This window comes from Rhipicephalus microplus, chromosome X, assembly GCF_043290135.1.
Source record: "Rhipicephalus microplus isolate Deutch F79 chromosome X, USDA_Rmic, whole genome shotgun sequence".
Lineage (NCBI taxonomy): Eukaryota > Metazoa > Arthropoda > Arachnida > Ixodida > Ixodidae > Rhipicephalus > Rhipicephalus microplus.
Window position 1 is genome coordinate 32260835 of NC_134710.1, and position 19510 is coordinate 32280344.

A 19510-nucleotide genomic window follows, 5' to 3' on the forward strand; every position below is an offset into this window, starting at 1 on the left:
TGTCTCTCATAATCATATGGTGGTTTTGGGACGTTAAACTCGACATATCAATCAATTATCGCGTTTTCAGCATTATCAGCAAGATGGTGCAATAAGCGCGGGGCGGCTCTCATCTCTCACGCCTACTTTGGCTCCCGGAGAGGAGGGGAAAGGACGATCTCTCAAGGGCCCTTATCTTCCAGTGGGGAGGATCATACGTCTTGGCTGGTGTTGGGCTTGCACTGGAATGAGTGTGTTGTAGTTACGGGCGCACAAGGTCACTGCAATCGTTGCACAACCTCAGTTTGTGAAAAGGGCGCGCCTTTCAGACACAGCGAAGTAACAAATGAGGCGGTTATTCACGTTCATCTTTATGTGTGAGTACGTTTCGTGCGTCATTTGTGCGTGACAAACGCAGGGCACGTTTCGATCTGCTGGCCATTCTGCGCGTGACCTTCCAATTTGTTGCTATTGCGTTCATTGCTTCGCCTTTGTGGCAAAGCTGTGACTTTTTTACCTTCTACCCTTCTCTTACCTTTAAAATTCATTATTTTAGTTATTTATTTATGTATTTATTTATTTATTTATTTATTTATTTATTTATTTATTACAATACTGCCAGTTTGATCTTCAGACCTTGGGCATCAGTGGGTACAAATGAATACAAAAAATGGTTACAAGAAACACATATGAGGCATTGCGGTGATAATAACAAAAACAAAAGAAGAAGAATACAACGAATTTACACAAACAAAGCAGCAATATATTTATATAACTAGTGGAAACATGAATGCGTAAACATGTGGAAGAAAGAGAGCGTCAGGGTTCATGTAAAACTATGCCAGAGCTATATCTTATTCACTGAAGGGCCTCTAAATGGGACGATAGCGACGGGCGTTACACCACAGCTGAGGGGAGAGAAATCCAGTTGGTTACAGTTCTTGGGAAAAAAGAATACTGGAACATATGCTGGTATCACTAGAGAACTCAGTTACTTTTGTATTGTGAAGGGACCTTCTGTCCCTTTCATTCCCATTCCCCGCCCAGGGCTGTGGAAGTGTCCTCCATAGAGAGGGACAGTAACGACGCCGCACTTACTTCTTCACTTTCCCTTTCAAGGTCACTTCTGCATCTGCCTCGTTTGGCGCCAACCTTCACGTTAGATGTTTGACAGCGGCGGTCGCACGGCGCAGAAGAGACAATTTAAACCTTTATTTTCCCGAAAACACATTTTTTGCTTCGCCGGTGGCTCGTAGACTTCGCCTGGGCGGCTTGTGCGGCAGTGCGTGCTCGCGACGCCCCCAGCTTGATACCGACGTCGTAGCGAAGCTGCTAGGCGGCCGGGGCAAGAGCGTCGCCTGCGCATCTCTCACGCCGGCCGCCAGCCAGCTTGGAAGCTCCCGAGGTCTAGCAAAGCCTACTTCGGATCATTTTGAAATTTTAGATGGTGGAACTCCAGAAGCAGACGCTGACAATCGCAACAGCGGCAGTCGGGGCGAGCGCGTCACCGGCAGTCGCAGCCATCGCGCCCTTGCGGCTGGGGCAAGCGCGTCACCGGCGCACATGGTTACCACTGATTTTTAAGTAAAATTCGCCAAATCACGGGCGAAAAGCCTCCATTTTTTCGCCAAAAAAAATTCCACTATATATGTGTGACGGCCCTAGATTGCTAATTGCGTATAGCCCCTGAAGTACAAATGTATTCGTAATAACCCTAAATTATGTTGGCGTTACTTAATGCCAGTTGAATCACTTATCATGCACTTCACCTTTGGAGATTTCACTAGACTTAGAGTCTTACCACCCATTTCACCATGGGAGCACTGAGAAGGGCATGCATGCACCAGTAAGTAGTGTCCGTGACGACTAGTGCCTCACAACAAAAGTTTCTGATGGTTTCAGCTGTACCGAGTATACTGCAGGGCGAAACATCAAGAGAGAGACAGCGTACGGGGCCTTCCTGCATATTTTAAAGAATATCATTGTTGTGCAATAATGTGTCCGATAATCGAACAACTTAATTGCAAAACAACAGAAAGAAATTCAGAAAGACTGTGTGGGCCAATGTCCACACCCAGCTTTCTTTGAAATCATGCTTAAACTACATATTCGCCTCAGTGCAGTTTCTGAAGGTTGCACAAAGAAATTGACTCCTTTATTGGCCCGGAAACTATGTTATTAAATTTGACCTCTACATACAAAATCAAGGAGTAGTATACCGTAGTGGAGACGTCGACAAGCTATCGAGGACAGTTAGCGGTGCGGTCTAAACACGCGACCTAACCATCACCTTGCCACTTGAGAACCAAAACTTTGAAAAAGCTTAAAACTCTGAAAGCACCTAAAAATTTATACCACCACTTCGCGGGACGGGAAGCCCACCGTCGACGTAAATTTTGCTGGGTGGCTTCTGGTTGATGCACTAGTATGCCGATGTCTCAAGTATATAGGTGAATTGAGAAACGAGAGACGTACTGCACTGCAAAAAATAATTTCCCTTGATTACGTGAAAAGGCGTAGGTAACATGCTGCCAACCACTTCCATAAAAAGAAAATAGTCCACCAGGGATCACATAGAACACATAGAATGAACAGCCCACTAAACTTTCACCGAGATCTCCGCAATGAAGAAATAAAGTAACAGCTGCTACGAAACAACACCTGCTCCGTAGGACCACTTCTCACACATTATTCGTATTACTATTGCTACATGTCCGTAAATAACAAACATGTTTCCATTAGATTCCACATGAGACGTACATAGTCAGCAGATCTTTCTTCTGCAAGTACAAGGTCAATCAAAATTTCCCATGCCACTTATCCAATTAATCCTGTGGCAGCATCACCTGGGAATCTTTGAATGCACCCACACATGCTAAAATATTTACGAAGTAAATTCAAATGTTTAAAAACCAACAAGGACAAGTTTACTATTACCTGAAATGAAATTTTATTTTTCCATTATCATAAAATGAAATACAGCACAGACATGCTACAAATTGTGGGAACAAAGTTGTAAAAAAAATTTATTTTATTTCAGCAGCTTTGTATCTGGAATTTAAAATACAAAGAAAGAATATCATAACTTCCAGATACCCAAATTACCTGTGTTGTGTTCCTATTGTAACAGTATTGGCAGACTTCTATTCTAAAAAAGAGGAAAGACAGTTTCTCAGCACAACCAGACCAGGCGAGTACAGAGCAAAAAACGTTGCGAGCACAATTAATTTATCCATTTAAAGACTGCTAACAGGCCTTGTTGAAGGTGCTGGCTTGAAGCACAAAAATAAATGATCACACAAAAATATTACATTCATACAAAATGAAACGGCTGAAAGCACAAACAACTTCATAAACACACCAAAATATTGGCTAACAATATTAGTTGAGGCAAAAGGAGCAGAGGAGTATTACAATGTATTCAACAATTCAATGATTAGGGTTATACCATGCAAAATCACCCAGGATTTCTTTAAACAGCAGGAATATAGCGAAAAAAATTTTCATGTTTTTGGAAGTTTGAAACTCGTCCTGATCATTTAATTCCGTAGTCAAAAATTTTGCTACCGAGTTATGAGAGTCTGTAGTATGGCGCCGACTAAGCTAAAAGTCATCAAACAAAAATTTTTTTCAAATGTCGTTCCAGAATGCACTCAATAAATCGCAATTCCAGCAAGGTAATGAAGTGATCTAAAAGTGATCACTTACTTATGTATATCAATTCTTCAAGAGCATTTCCCACGAGCAATATTGAATAGTGTTGCCAGGTTTGTGATTTTTTTCTGGTAACATGGCTAATTCTAAGGACACAAATAAGATATGTGTTGGTGACCTTTTTGACATGCTACAAATTAAAAATAAATTACGTACTGAAGTTTACAAGATAGTTTACAAAAATTGTGAATATCACTTTTTTTGGGAAAAGCTCTGTATTCATCATTAAAAAGCTTGTCTTGGTGGTCGGACAAAAAATATGCACAACATTCTATTTTGAAGCTATATGTATTACCTCAATATATGTGAAGTTACTGAAGCGTATTATTTTTTAAACTCGGGAAGTATTTTTTGAAATTATCTATCTCCACCAGCTTTACGCCAACTTTACTCAAGCGGCATGAAGCACTCGCAACAACAGACTTCCACAGACCTGAGGTACACGCAGCAAGCTTGATGCAGAGCAATTGAAACTGGAATGGGGCTATCATATGCATTCCATTACCAACAAAGGTACGCTACCATGATTGCCGCTAGAGTGTTGAGACCAGCAGCGTAGCAAAAAAATATTTTTCGCTTGGGGGTGGTGTTTGAGGGGAAGGCGACTTCGGTCATACTTTATGTACATTCTTGTGTGTTTGTATGTGTGCTATGAAAATCACAGTATATATACGGAGTGAATAATGATGCGTGGGGCAAAGCTTCAGAGGGCTTTATCGGTAACCGTGAATCCATCTGTCTGTTTGTCACTCACACTAGCACCATCTGCTGAGTCAACGATAAACTAGGCAGTCACGAATGGGTCACAGTAGAAGGACAATCCATGGCTTTAGGTTACAAAATACCTGGACTGTGCTGGAGGGGGGGGGGGGGGGGAGTTAAGCAGCTCCTCCTGCCTTCCTGGCTATGCCACTGGTGATGACTCCCAGATGAGCCATCAAGTCGTTAAAAAGTATACAGTACACAGTTAACCCTTATGTAACACATAAACGTGACTATCGCCTTGGCTACCAGTTCTTAATTTAAAGTTTTTTCGCTTCTGTATTCATATGACAGGCCTTGGGTCTCAGGTTCAGGGAGCAGGATGCTTTCCTAAAAGCCAGAAAAATAAGAAGTGGTTGTTTTATAATAGCATTTATCAGTGCACTGCATCAATGCTACTAGCATGCTACAAGATGTATGTACTGCATGTGGCTAGATATTTTATTAAGCATATAAAACACACCTACTGCATATGCGGAACGGCCCAGGAAAGTAGGATTTCGGACTTTGTCTCTAAAGCTGCATGGCTCATTTGGAAGTCACCACACTGATCCGAGTCCTTGTAGCACCCCTCTGTTGGCTATGGAATGCAGATGATAACCCATATCCCATTTCGATTGCTCTGTAGAGAGCACCAAATTTGCTCTCAGTATCCCAGGTCAGTGGGAATCTGCTGAAGATTGCCCTTGCAAGTGTGTCATGTCACTTGAGTTACGTAGGCGAAAGGCTGGTACAGATACATAATTAAACAATTATGTTTCATATTTAAAAAATAATGCCCTCTAGCAACTTCACCTATACATAGCTTCTACATAGAGCTTTAAAATGAAATTTCGTGAATATTTATAGTGCGACCACCAAGGCAAGTTTCTGATGCTGAATACAGAGGTTTTTCAAACAAAGTGACACAATATTTTTCAGAGCATCTACTATAACACCAGTGCCTAATTTATTTTTAATTTGTAGCATGTTCAGAGGCCACCAGCACATATTTTATTTGTGTCCTTGGAACTTACCATGTTCCCGGAAAAAACCAAAATGTGGCAACTTTATTCAATATTGCTCGTGTGAAAAAGCCTTCATAAATTGTTACACATAATTAAGTCATTATTTTAAACATAGATAACTTCATTACCTTGCCAGAAATGTCTTTTGTAGAGTGCATTCCAAAAACTACTCTTGAAAAAAATTGTTTAAAACCTTTTACCTTATCTGCAGATAGGTACAAACATTAATTATGGCAGTAATTATATAACTTACCACAATTATCTATTTAACCAGTGCTAATAACTGGTTGGGTCGAATGGGCGAATTGAACCCCTTCCTACAAATAGTCCATAGCCAGTTTAAAAGTTCGAAAAAGTGGTCACTGGTAATCACCGCAGTGCGATGCATTCTTCTCAATTTAACTGGCGAAACTGAAACCGATGCACCAAACTGTGCATCTACCATTCACTTCAACAATACCCTCTATTGCCACACTGCTTATACTGCATTGGGGGATAAGATTAGGTGAGCATCGATAAGGGCACAAAGCTAAGTGTCTAAATTGACGGTTGATAACGGCTAGAGAAACAGTGCCGTCATTGAGGGTGTTGTTTAAATGAATGGTAGATGTCCTGTCTGGTGCATCGGTTTTCATTTCGACAGCGAAATTAGGCAGATTGCATCACTCCACGGGGATTATTAGTGGCTGCTTTTCTAAGATTTCAAAGTTGCTATAGACTTTTTGTAGAAAGGACTTGAATTTGCCTACTTGACTCGACCAGCTACTATCACTGGTAAAAAAGGTAATTGTCTCAATTAATGTAATTACTGCCACAATTATTGTTTGTGTCTATCCGAAGATTTCTTTAGTCACAGGAAAGGCAATGCCACAACTAGCACGCAAGTACCTCCTTTCTCAATCTTTTAAATATATTGGACACTTTTCTTGAAACACCCAGTATTTCATACACATGCAGACAATGCGAGGTAAAAACGAATGATGAACGAGCAAGAAGAAATAGTGCGCCCATAAAAAGACAGCCTTGTAGCCAGGAATCTTTTTTGGAGGGGAGGGGAACACATGTTGATGGCCATGAAAAATGACTTTCTTCATGACTTTCTTCATTACTTACGCTCAAAAGGACAACCCAGAACATGCGAATACGGGAGGGGGGGGGGGGCACAAACTTTTGGGGCACCCCTCTGGCTACAGGCCTTCACTGAGCTCACTTTCTTCCTTGGAAAACAGCAGTTGTCACACAAGCAGAAGGAAAGTTGTCATGATTAACAGATGTAAACGGAGGTCTGCACAAAAGAAAGTCTTTAACCCAAGTGAGAAACTTCAGAGGAAGGTTTTGCTGTGTTAATAAAATATGCAGTGAGAAACCCTATCAAGAGCTGTAGAAAAATGTGGAAACAATGAATCAATGAGAGCCCATGTCAAGTTACAAATGTATACAGTCAAAAAGGCCAGCAAGTCTACTGTCACATGAAAATACTTACAAAAGCCGCACTCATATTTCAAAATGATGTTACGAACTTCCAGCTAGAGGCCTTGCCTTGCAACAGGAAAGCTGCTACTCATCACAGATTAAACTTCCTAATTGTTATACAAGTTGGAAATGATGGGTCTGATCTTACTAGTAAAAAAGTGGCCTAAGAATGTGCTCTCAAAATCAAGATATAGTTGCTGACTTTTTATACTAATTCCTTCATGGCCCCACCACTCATCCCACAGAAGTAATGTAAATTAACAAAGGAAAATTTGGATGCCCCAGTGGGCGCTAACTTGACTTTTTGTGCTCTAGCTGACTAATTTGGTATTCTCAAACACAGTAACAATGTGCCAACGATGTTTACAATACTCTTGCTAGGTTGCCAGCACTAAATGTTGGCACTCACTAGGGCTCGAGGTTTCCAGTGTAAAATTCAACACAGAAATTACAACTGCGGGTCTTGAAGGTCACCTTTCGAAGGCTATGTTTTGAATGTGCGATGTCGACAGCAAATTTCAAACTAGATAATGACAACAAAATAAACATCATCTACAACATGGTACAGGTTTGTTTCACACTCACTAACATGGAAGAAGATTAACAATCAGTATGAAATCTTGACTGTAGTGCTATAGCCTCATGCTTATGAGCTGCTTGATTACCTGTCACTGTTCCATGCTGCTCGACTGAACGCAGAACCATTCAGAATTGGCAGTGGAGGATGCACCGAAAATGATGGCGTTTGATAATTTGCTGGTGATGCGCTGACACAAATTCCTGCAACATCAGGTCACCAAGGTGCTTGTGGCATGAACAGTCATAGTGGCGCTGGCATGAGTTGTGACAGCTGGCCCAAGAACAATAGAAGGATCACCTGGAAGAGAATAGTGTGACATTGTAACTGCTGTCTCATGACCCCGTGTCATGAATAATGTGCCATGCTTGTCTAACACGATGTCAAACCTTTTTCATCAGTAATGTGTGTGCATACATGCACACTACTGTCTGTGGGATGTGAGTATGACCCACATCTGATTCACTGCCTATGTTAACTCAGGAAGAGCAAGAATGCACTTTGGAAATCTACAAGTAAGCGTTAAGAAGACAGTACAACAGTACATCTGTTGCGAATAATAGCAGCTTCATGAGTGAAAAACTTCATTGAAAAGATACAGTAAATATCAGTTGCGGCTGCATTTGTACTTTGGAATTCCAGGTGGTGTACATAGCCACACTAGTGCTTGTAAATGCTCCAGAAAAGACTAATCAGGCATCGTATTGAAGCAATTTCGAGTGTGTTTGCAATGTTGGCTATCCTTGTTTAAAACAATATAATGAACAATATATATGTACTCTTATATGACTAACATGCTACAATGAAGCATTCTTTTACCTGGCAGAAATTTTGATATACGCATCATTGCACTGTGGCATGCACCTGATTTTGATAAACCTGCTGTTTTACCTGGCAGAAATCATGATATGCGCACCATGGCACTGTGGCATGCATTTGATTTTGATAAACCTGCAGTTTGTGCTCTTAAAAGCACAGATGTGAGTGCAGGTATAATATTTTACCATCAGCTACTCCTGACGCATCAGTGCGATTGACATATCTTGTAAGCCCTTGATATGTTGACAGCTTTCTAAGTTTACACAAAAATATATATCAACTTAGTAACAATTGAATCAAGGAGTAAAAAAAATGCAGCCAAGACAGCTTGCCATTGAACCTTTTACATGAAATCGATCTCCACTAATCATGGGATTCACTGTAGTGTACTTGAATTTAGTCCTTGAGAATGTTTAAAAACCACACTTTTTAAAGATATTTCTGTGCCCTCTGCTGCACTCTGAATAATATTTATATTCTAGGTATAACACTAACACAACTAAAAAAACGGCACATTTATAATGAGTGTGTTAAATCAAATATATGCAATAAAATATAAAAGTAAGTGTATATGGGCTTCAAAAACATCTTGACACTAATCACCTGATCCAATTACTTGCCGTGTAGTATTTCAGTTCTTTCCATTTCTCTCCAGAGCTTTCCATTTTAGTAGACAAAAGCTGGCACTATTGCAACCCACCATGTAAATCATTTTACTATTTATAAGCTAGTAATGACCGAAGCACATAGACTTGAGAGTGTGCAAAAAAGGCATACTTTTTGTAAATGTAAAAGCTTTATTTGAAATAAATTGTAAGGTTTGTTTCCAATCGAAAAAAACAATTGATTCTAATTCAGTCACAATGTTAAGGTATCAACTCTATTTCCAAGTGAAAAAATGAACTGATTCTATTTCATTAACAACATTAAGGTATCAACTCTGTTCTTTTTAAGGTGGAAGTGGCATCAAAGATATTAGGTAGCTCTCACCCTGCAAACTTCAAACAGAACTGAACAGAAAGAACACAACTTTTTAATGAAGCTTCACCTTAAAAGAGTCAACAACTTTCATGCTAAGTGCCCCGCTATGGTTCATATGGTTTTTCACATTTCCAATCTTTGACCAGCAGTCTTAAACTGGAGATAACATCAGCCTTATAATCTGCGGAGGCTTTAATAAATTCCAGTAGTTAGCAGTGTCTTCATATTCCTTTTTTTTTCATCCTTGTGTCTAAACTTTGCTACAAATACTCAATGGCAGGTAGCGTCGCATTGTCACTTTATTAGCAGGCATAATCACTTTAATACAGCTGTATTAGTTCTTGACAAAAACATATCCTTTTTTTTTCTGATTTCAATAGATGCTTTTGTTAATTGTGGTGTCCTTCCCTCTTCCAAATCTTATCGCACAGGTAATAAGTTCTCGCATGTATCGGTGTCACTTACCAGTGCTGCATAAGCACACTATTCAAACTGTCTGAAGACAGCAGCATGTGGTTAAATTCACCCTAGTACAGTTTGGATCTCTCGTTTACTCATGCAGTTTAGTATACTAGATATCAAACTATTAAAGTAAGCACGAACGAAATTGATATGTTGTCTAAATGTTCCTCATGCCTGTGCAGCTAGTACTCACCACATAGACGCATTTCTTCAAGGTATAAAAACGGGCAAGCACAGAGCCCAGCAACCACATCAAAAAAGTTTTCATCTCCTAAAATAAAAAACAATTTGATGACTTTCTCTGGCAGTAACCAATGAATGTTATAATTAAATGTGCTTTCACCACATATTTTACTACGACCACCTCAATGCTAAACTTACAACAAAACATTCACAAAAACCAATATCTTTGCAACTTATTCACCAGCTATAAAAATTATTTGGCACTGTACACATATCAAATTATCTTTGCCCACAGAAAGAAAACTCTGATAATAAGCTAATATGAACTATCATTTCACTAAGTGTTATCTCTCTATAAAAAAATCCCCAATATAGACCACATTCTTGATATGCTGAAAATCCTACCATTGTTCTACACAGAAAATTTGTTCCTAACCGCATTGCGAATTCACAGTCGTTTAAATAAAATTCCTGGGGTTTGACGTCCCAAAACCACGAATAATTATGAAGAACACCGTGGTGGAGGCCTCCGGAAATTTTCAGCGTTAGGTTATCTTTATCGTGCACTGACATTGCACAATGCACGGGCCTTTACCATTTTCCTTCCATCAAAACGTGACTATGTACCACGACAGGCGTCGAACGTGCGGTCAGCAGCCGACCACCATAACCACAATACCACCGTGGCAGACGAAGCAAGCTCTTTTTATTATTTTTCCATTGGATGCCACCTGCCTGCAGCCACCTTTTCTTAGACAACCCAGAGGAGATGAACTTCGGCCGGACGGGGAGAACACGCGTGTAGGCTGCAGTGCGCCAAGATTTTACGGCAGATATCGCGTCGTCTTTCGGCGCCGCCAGCATAAAGGGAGGCGCACACATTAAACGGCTCCAGTATGACGTTGACAAGAGCGAAAACTGTTGGCATAGAGTAATGCAAGTGCCGTGGACAAGAAATAAGAGCGTAATGAAAATGTCACGCTCGAAATGTAAACACGACCAACACTGTCAACCGGCGATTTCCGTAAATGATGTATTTTCTGCTCTCAGTACGTACTCCGTCTCAGAAAAAGCATGCATGATACAAGTTGCGCGAAAGCGACATCGACCAAGGAGCACTGCGTTTATGGCCTCAACTTTACTCGAAGCGGCCTAATCTGAGCTATTCCGAAGGTACTACACGACACAGATCATTAGTGGCACGAGCTGTAACCCAAACGGCGAGTAAATTAGAAGTCAGGCACTCACCTCCAAGATGTAGACCAGATAAAAAAGCAACGCCAGCCTGGTCCCGTTCCGTGTGTGCGTCCTGGCCTTTGAGGAGGGTAGTCAAGCAAGTGACTAGAGTAGTGACAGCCGACGGATGAGGGACGATGGCGGTGCGCCGGCCGCGGTCGGATGGTTCCTCTTTCCGCGATGCCTGCCTAAACAGCCATTCGGGAACAAGTACAGTTTCGTAGAATAAAAACGGTGCAGAACACGTCGCGGCGATGGATGCAATGACGGTATGTGACGGCCATTTTAGTATAAATTTCTGGAGGACATTCGTATTGCAAATAATTACTTTCGTCTAACTTTTTGTTGAAGAAGGAGACACTTGTTTTTAGCACTATTCGGTGAAACATCATTGGTAAACGTATGCTGGGTCCATAACATTCGCGAAGTGGTGAAGTCTGTGTTTATTAAATGTATGCTGTATCCTTGATGTTGGCGAAGGAGTGGAATGTTTCTAATTCCCGGACGCTTTGTCCACTTTTCTGTTCATAAATACGCACAATTGTTAGCAGTGTGAACTGCGCGTAAAGTGCGTCTTCTACTGGAGGCTGTAAATCTAGGAAAAAAATTGAAAAGATTTCGTTGCCCATTTATTTCGAAGACAGTGAATATAAAATGCATTACTAAGTCAAGACCTAACCCAATATCACCGAAAAATCACCTTGTCATCATTCATAATTTTAGGTCACCACGGGCCTCGCAATTAATCAGCGAACTGGGAACTATTGCTCACCTTTCATGTCTCTGCAGCCAATCGCGGATTAGTTGCAGAGACATGAAAGGTTAGCAATAGTTATCAACGGGAACAGTTTATATATGACGACTGTTCACTACAATGTGGCCACTGGCAGGATGATAGCCCATGATTGAAACACCCACAATACTTCCCCACATTCAGCTTACGCCAAGAAACGAGGTTAAGCGTCTCAGCGGGTCAGTGGACCCTGCAGAGGAGCGGAGGCCCCTCTTGTCTATACGGAGTAGAGTAACTCTATGGCGGTGCTAGGGTCCCTCGATGCGCGCGCCTCTTTAGAGGGCGGAGCCACTCTTTGAAGGGGTGAGTGCCGCCTTCCGATCGGCGGCTGTCATTCGGCTCCACCCGTCTAGTCGCGGCTGGTTGAGTGACGGCGTTTGAGTGACGGGTTGAGTGACGGGTTGAGTGACGGGTTGAGTGAGACACGTGCGCGGCGTTTTCATCAGGCAAAATACTTGGGTGTCGCGTGTCACAGCGCACAAACCACTCGCGAAAAGGCTACAGAATGTTCTGGTTCCCGAAAGATCCGAAAAGGCGACTCTTGTGGCTTGTATATATCAAGCGCGAGAAGTGGCAACCCAAGGACCACTCGTGTTTGTGCAGCGTAATTTATGCCATTTCAGCATTTCGAGAGTCATAACTTAAAGCGCTGTCACACGGGCCTTTTCAATTGCGATAAAGCTTGATTTGATTGGCTCTCGTACACCAGCTGCAGAACGGCGCCTATCACTGTTGAGAAACTTGATTCCGATCGGGCTTGATTGCAATCACCAGTGCACCGGGTAAAATACGCGTTCATTTGCATGCTATGCACATGCGTATTTAACTTGTTCATTTTAGATCGCACAAAATGCGTTGTTCTCAATCGCTTGATTGATATGTGGGGTTTAACGTCCCAAAACCACTATATGATTATGAGAGACGCCGTAGTGGAGGGCTCCGGAAATTTAGACCACCTGGGGTACTTTAACGTGCACCCAAATCTGAGCACACGGGCCTACAACATTTCCGCCTCCATCGGAAATGCAGCCGCCGCAGCCGGGATTCGAACCCGCGCCCTGCGGGTTAGCAGCCGAGTACCTTAGCCACTAGACCACCGCGGCGGGGCATTTTTCTCAATCGCTTCTTGTACACAAGCCGGGATTGTGTGGAGGTGTGCGCCTACGTTGTGCGCTTGTGGCAGCCGGCGCCTTCAACTATTTCTTAACGCCGTGGGTCGTATGTTACGTATCGTCGTAGTCGTCGTAGTCGTAGTAGCAAGTTGCATTGCATTGCATGTAAATTAAAATGGTGTCACAGCATATCCATGGAGCAAAGGATGATGAGTGGGGCGAAGCGTCCATCAGTCCGTCCATGCTTACGTGCGTCCATCCGTCCGTGCGTCCATCTGTTTGTCCATTCCTACGTTAGTTCGTGCGTACCCATCCGTCCGTGCGTCTCTGCGTCTGCCCATTCGTCCATCCCTGCTTTCGTCCGCGCGTCGGTTCTTCTGTGCGTCTGTCTGTGCGCCCGTTCCTAACGCCTACGACATGAAAAGCGCTTTAAAGCTGTATGCGTCAGCCAGTTTTTGCACGTGCCGGCGAACTCTAGTTTTGAAAATGATCACTCACAGTACCTTGCTCGCATGATTTCCCAAGGAGTGTCGTGCAGATGCTGAAGAGGAAATTGATGATGTGGAATAACGCGTTCGATGCTTTACCACTGAGCTATTACGGCGGCTAATTGATGGTGTGGAAAACATTTTCATTTAAGCGTTGACTTCAATAGAATGCAGCATTTTGCACCATGCAGGTGGATTTCTTGTGTGAGGAATCTTGAAGAAAACGGATTGTGGGCAGTGCAGGGCTGCAAAGAAGGGCTCTGTGAGCAATTAACACGCATATTTAACTGCACTGAAGCAGTAGATTCAGGATGGCGAGAACTTGTGTTATCCGAGTGGTCAGGTTATGAGGTCGCTGATATCTTATAAAAAGGACTTGAAAGGAATCATATCCTGAACTAAAACCTGTTAAACCTGATTTACCCTCTCAAAGCTGTAACTGAATATTCAATCAAAAAGGCGAAGTGCAGCGTACAGGCATGCCAGCAATAGAAGGGTTCTCTGGAAAAAATGTTGATGTCAAGTTATGTATGAGTAAAGCTGCGCATTCACCTGCGCCACCTCGAAACAACGAGAAACAGTGGAAGTGGAAGCAAAGATTCGCTGCAGTTGACTTGCAGCGAGTTATAACGCTTGTTTTTGAATTATAATAAATTTATCGTTCAAATAAAGCTGTGGAATCAGAGATTGTCGTATATAAATGCAATTTGCTTGCTCATTTTGTAAATCCGCGTGGTCGCTACATTTTAACGATCTCAATTAACGCTTTAAAAATTCCTAATTTTCCATATCCTATAGAAAACACACGAGACCTGGTTTGACAGTCAATGTCTGCGTGCGAGCCATGATTCAATGCCATAAAGCGACATGTGAATTACCAAATAGTAGGATATGTTTTAAACAATTTTTTGCCAATCTGCTGTTTGCAGTAAGGTATGAGAAATGAAAACGACGTACAATCTACTGTGCGTTGCAGGGCGTGGTCTGTAAATGAGGTAGCCATTGAATAATTAAAAAACAATATTTAAAAATATGGTACGCAATCACAGTTCTGGGGGCGAAGCTTCTAAAGCCATGGGTTTGTCCATGAATTTCTGTGACCAGTCGGTAACCACCAAGTTGTATGACTCACTGAGCATGCGGCGCTAGACAGACGGACGGACAGATGCTTTGCCCCTCACTTCATGGATGATGATGAAATGAACGAAGCGTTCGTCCATCCGAGCTATGCTGTGGTCCATGGATAAGCTGGACACATGAATGGACGCATGAACGCACGCACGGAAAGAAGCACGGACGGAAGCACAGATAAACGCTTCGTTCCACACATAATCATTCACTCCGTGCATATGCTGTGGTTTTTTTCTTTTCTCGACCGCACGTATTTTTTATTCTTTTTTTTTGTCCAGCCTGTTGGCAAATGCCAAACTGTTTTTACACGTTTGTGGAATGCACATAACACACAGGACACATTGAAGGGTCTTGTGACTTAGGTGCGGGTGTTTACGCCTTTAACCTATAAAAAAATAGCGACAAGCCCAAAAAGACGCTAATGGTAGGTGTTGACGCGGCTTCCGTCAACAATATTTTTCTGCTTCGAGCAGCTCCAGCTACTAGTCTCACTTTGAAAATGACGGCTAGAGACTAGATATCTAAGACCTTCACACTCCCAATGAAAAAAAAAATCTTTGTATTTCTCTCACGTTGTTTGAGTCCCACACGTTTTGACGCAACAAATTCTGTATGCAGCCAAGCAACACTCGTTGGCTGGCCGTCGTGGCCATAGGTGGCTTGCGAAGAGGGCATCGTAATGGCGGACTTTGTAGAGGCGACGCAGTTGTCTCCACCCTCCAATGCGGCAGAGGAAGGGGGGCGCGCGCATTGAGGAACCCTAGGCGGAGCACATTGCTGCGCCACCTGTTGAACAACGTTGTAGCGGCTGCCAATCGACGCGGCACATGTGCACATTTGCGCTCACTTAAACGGCAGTTTTTTTTTCATCTCTTCTGTGCAGATGGAAAAGCCGAGTACACTGACTTAAGCCGCCACCGCCAGTTCATCGTGGGCGAAAAAGAGCTTCACGTGTTCGACAAGATTGCTGACACGCTGGGGTGAGCCATCCGTTCATAAGACGCATGCTAGTCAGCCGAGTCATTCTTTCTGTGAAATCAACGGGCACTTCTTCCTGTGACTAAACGGAAGAAAGAACGACACATACGTAATGCCTCGCCATCCTTCAGCCTCCTCAAGATGAGCATGTGTTGTTTTCCCGAAAAAGGCTGAAGCTGTACTGTGTCAATACCTGGTTCACAATATTTTTTTTTGCAGGGCAGCCTAGCTAGGTAGCCACGTTAGGTGATGAAAGATGCCACGCACTTTCTGTTTCAGTGAGTAGTACTAGTAATCACGTGTTTCACCATGTTGCACGTTTGACGAGCTAGCGCGTGCCCTGTAGTCACTTCACTACCCCGTCTGAGGTGTGCGTTTGTCAAACCTGCAAATACGGATAAACTAGCCCAGCGACATCACTTCTAGTGCAGTGGGCTCTCAAGTTTCGTCTAATGGGACATACCTTGGCGGTTACGGCATCGCGTTACTGACGTCTTTGGTTTGATTGTAGCCTCAGCAGTCGCATTTCGGTGGTGGCGAAACGCAAAAATGTTCGTGTTCTGGAATTCAGGGGCGTGTTAAATGACCCACGTGGTCAAAGTAACTCCGGAGTTTGCCTATGCGGTGTTACTGATGATAATTTTGTTATTCAAGGCGTGGTTCCGGCGCCGAAAGCCTTGCAATTTTAATTTTTTTCGTTAATCAAATGCCATAAGGACTAGACTAGACCAGGAATACTACACTGGAAGGCAGTTGGCTGTATGCCTCTGCGTCGCCCTCTTGATGACTTCGCACAACCTGCCGAATACCAATCACTTCAACATCTAGGAAGACTTTCACTTCAATTAACATCGTAGCTTATTCCAGGGGATGGATCTCTTTACGTGACGATAGAAAGAAAAGGTTTTTTGAGTCTGAGGTATAAGAAAAATAGTTGTGACTTCATTGTTTGTGCCTCCTAAAAAGAGATGATTATCTTTTTTAAAATGAGCGTTAATTGTTTACAGGCTCATTGTGACTTCTTTAGCCATTCGTTTTATCACCTTTTCTCGTTCTTTTCCGCCCTTTATTTTGTGCGCTCTGTATTTTTATGGTTTTACCTTCTATCGCACTCCCTCATAACGTCTTGCGTCGTTTTGCGAAGAAGTCTTCTGTTACGAATGTCTCGCACACGAATGCTTCGTGGGTGCGTCAAAGCGCTGTCGGGCGTTTTTAAAGCCTTTCGCGGATGCATATCGTTCTCTCTATTAGAATTATTCCCGTGGGGTGTGGTGGCTTCGCAGTACCTTTGCCGACCGGTTCAAGCCTCATACGAACGCCGTGTGGCTGAAACATCTGGCCGAATGGCTGACGCAACAGAACGACGCTGGGACCTCGGCGATGCTCGAGATGTGGGAACACGTACTCTCCGTCGCCGCGTCGGCCCAGGATGCGGCTGAGGAAGCCACCGACGCCACCGCCAGTCACCCCACCAGCCGCCGCCAGGCGCCGCTCTTGCGCCCTCGCCGTAAGAAGCCGAAGCTGGACGAACCAAAACAGGGCGACAAACCGGGCGGAACTGATGAGCGCTCGGCCACCAGCTCAGCTCAGCGAAAGAAGTCCAGTGATCCTAACAACCTCGCCTAGCTGCTCTACAACGCCCGCAAGTGGTTCCGAAAACACAGCACCTATTCTGCCGCAATGGCTCATCCCATCTTCCACTTGGTTCCTGTTGTATGGAAGAGTCCCGAAGCGAGATGCTGTACGCATTCCACCAGTGGCAGCTTCCACAGTGTTCCGCAGCTTGTTCCAGAGGGATTCTTTTATACTTCTGTGCAAGTGAAAATAAAATGCTGCCAAGGGCACTGGCTGTACTGTCCGGCGAGGCCTTGTGCCCATACAGAATGACTTCCGCGACGATGTCGGTGAATGCAGCAATGCGACACGACAACCGGATATTGCACGTCTTGCCGTTCGTATAGCTCCAATCAAGCCGTCTCGCGCTGCCGTTATAGCGTTCTAACGCTGCTGCGTGCTGTGAAACGCTTCTCGTAAATGGTCTACCGATTGGAATAAGGGTAGATCGTTCAAGGAATATACTGCGATGGTCATTGTTCGCAGGGTCTTGATGTCGTTAAAAGTAATATCGTCGCCTGTGGTAGTGGTTGCAAATGTATTGTTTAACCTCCACCTCCCAAAGCCCACTCTTGTAAGCTATTATTACAGTTACTCCGAAATTTGTTAGATGTACATGTTCAGTGCATGTGGCTTGGTTTGCCATTTCTGAGACCACATCTATAGGTAGAGTTCAAATGCTACAGGCCCGTAAGCTTAGTATTAGGTGCATGTTAAAGAATTCCAGGTGATCAAAATTTCCAGAGCCCGCCACTGCAGCGTGCCTTGTAATTGTATCGTACTTCTCGGACCGTGAGCCATCATAATTATTCTACAGTTTGCCATAATAAGGCCTGCATAAAGCGTGTTCGGTTATTCGTTAAAGAAACCCGCCAGGCCTGCTCGCAACGCGCAGCACAGGCTCAGAGAAAGCGGAGATGGGCCTTTTTTGAGCCTTTTTTTTAACACACAAGCAAACTACTTCCTTTGCTTCCTCTGCTTGGAAATGCAGTGAAACTAACGTCAATGCTTCATCAACCCACGCGTCCTGTGTACATGCTTCACAATGCAACATGAAATACTGCAGTAGTAATGCATGGTACAAGCGTCCATTGTCAACGGGTCTCAGAATACGTGATTATGATAATGGTTCCATGGTTTATACCGGGAACCTCACAATAAAAGACACACAAGCTAGTGCTCCTATTCCCTTAAGGCCACGTAGTGGCTGAATAGCAAATTCGGAAAGGTTTCATGCAATATGTTTTTGAAGCACGCACTTCAGACAGAATGTCGCTATTGCGTTCAACTCCTAAAGGTGAAGCTCTAGGGTCCCATAATTTTTTTTTTTCAATATCGGTTAAAACGCGCGCTTCTCAATGGGAGCCATCAGTCCGCCTTAGTTCGAGGAGTGGTCGTGATATGACGCTACATGAGGGGTAGCGCTGATTGCGTCACACGCACTTCCGAGCGCTTCCCGTCGGAGATGCGATAGTAGTGTTACTCACTCCAATACCATACGTCTGTCACATTTCTTCCTTCGGGCTCCTACTTTTTTAGCTCGAAGCAACGCCACCGCCGCATCACGGCGCAGCGCATGCTGTAGCGTTGCAGTGGTGCTTCCCCATCAGCTGCCCGCATAGCACCATGAACGGTGACATGCTATCTCAAAACAAGATATCCTTTACAGAGCCAGCGTGACCGCCAATATTGTGAACACGAAGAACGCACGACGCTGCCTCGCGGATCTGTACACAACTGAACAAATACTTACTTCATGTGATTTCCGTCGTGACGCACTGCATAAGGGGCTCTCTCCTCCATGACCGCAAAGCACACGTGAAGCCTAGGCGATGGGCGAGAGCAGGAAAGGGCTAGACGAGAGTGTGGTGAATGGCTGGATTGGACCCATCTGGCTGGCATTGATGAAATAGAGAAGGCGTATAGGTCGGTCGGTTGGTCGGTTGGTCGATCACACAGCTGTGGCAGAGAGATAAACGGGAGAGGAGAAACAAAGCGAAGGCTCTGCCACCTCTTCCACCCAACCTCCTCACGCGAGAAGAGGTGGGAGAGTTGGTGCATCCGCAGTAAGGATGGTCACGTCATAGAGTTTCCTAATATACACCAGAGGGAACTCTGGCGCTAGTGTCTATGGGAGCTGCAACGCACGGCGCTTCAGCGAGCACGGGAATGATGGGTAGTACACACATTTGTCTAATTTT

At 43.7% G+C, this 19510-nt stretch overlaps 1 protein-coding gene across 1 annotated transcript in view; it reads left to right on the forward strand.

The window, feature by feature from the left end:
* LOC142775023 (serine/threonine-protein kinase haspin homolog) overlaps nucleotides 1–17539 on the forward strand; it is a 62324-nt gene extending 44785 nt beyond the window's left edge. The window contains exons 11-12 of the mRNA XM_075876309.1: nucleotides 15601–15697; nucleotides 16979–17539. Of these exons, the coding sequence (XP_075732424.1) occupies nucleotides 15601–15697; nucleotides 16979–17321 (440 nt within the window). The 3' untranslated portion in view covers nucleotides 17322–17539. The remainder of the gene's footprint in view (nucleotides 1–15600; nucleotides 15698–16978) is intronic.
* The last annotated feature ends 1971 nt before the right edge of the window (nucleotides 17540–19510 follow it).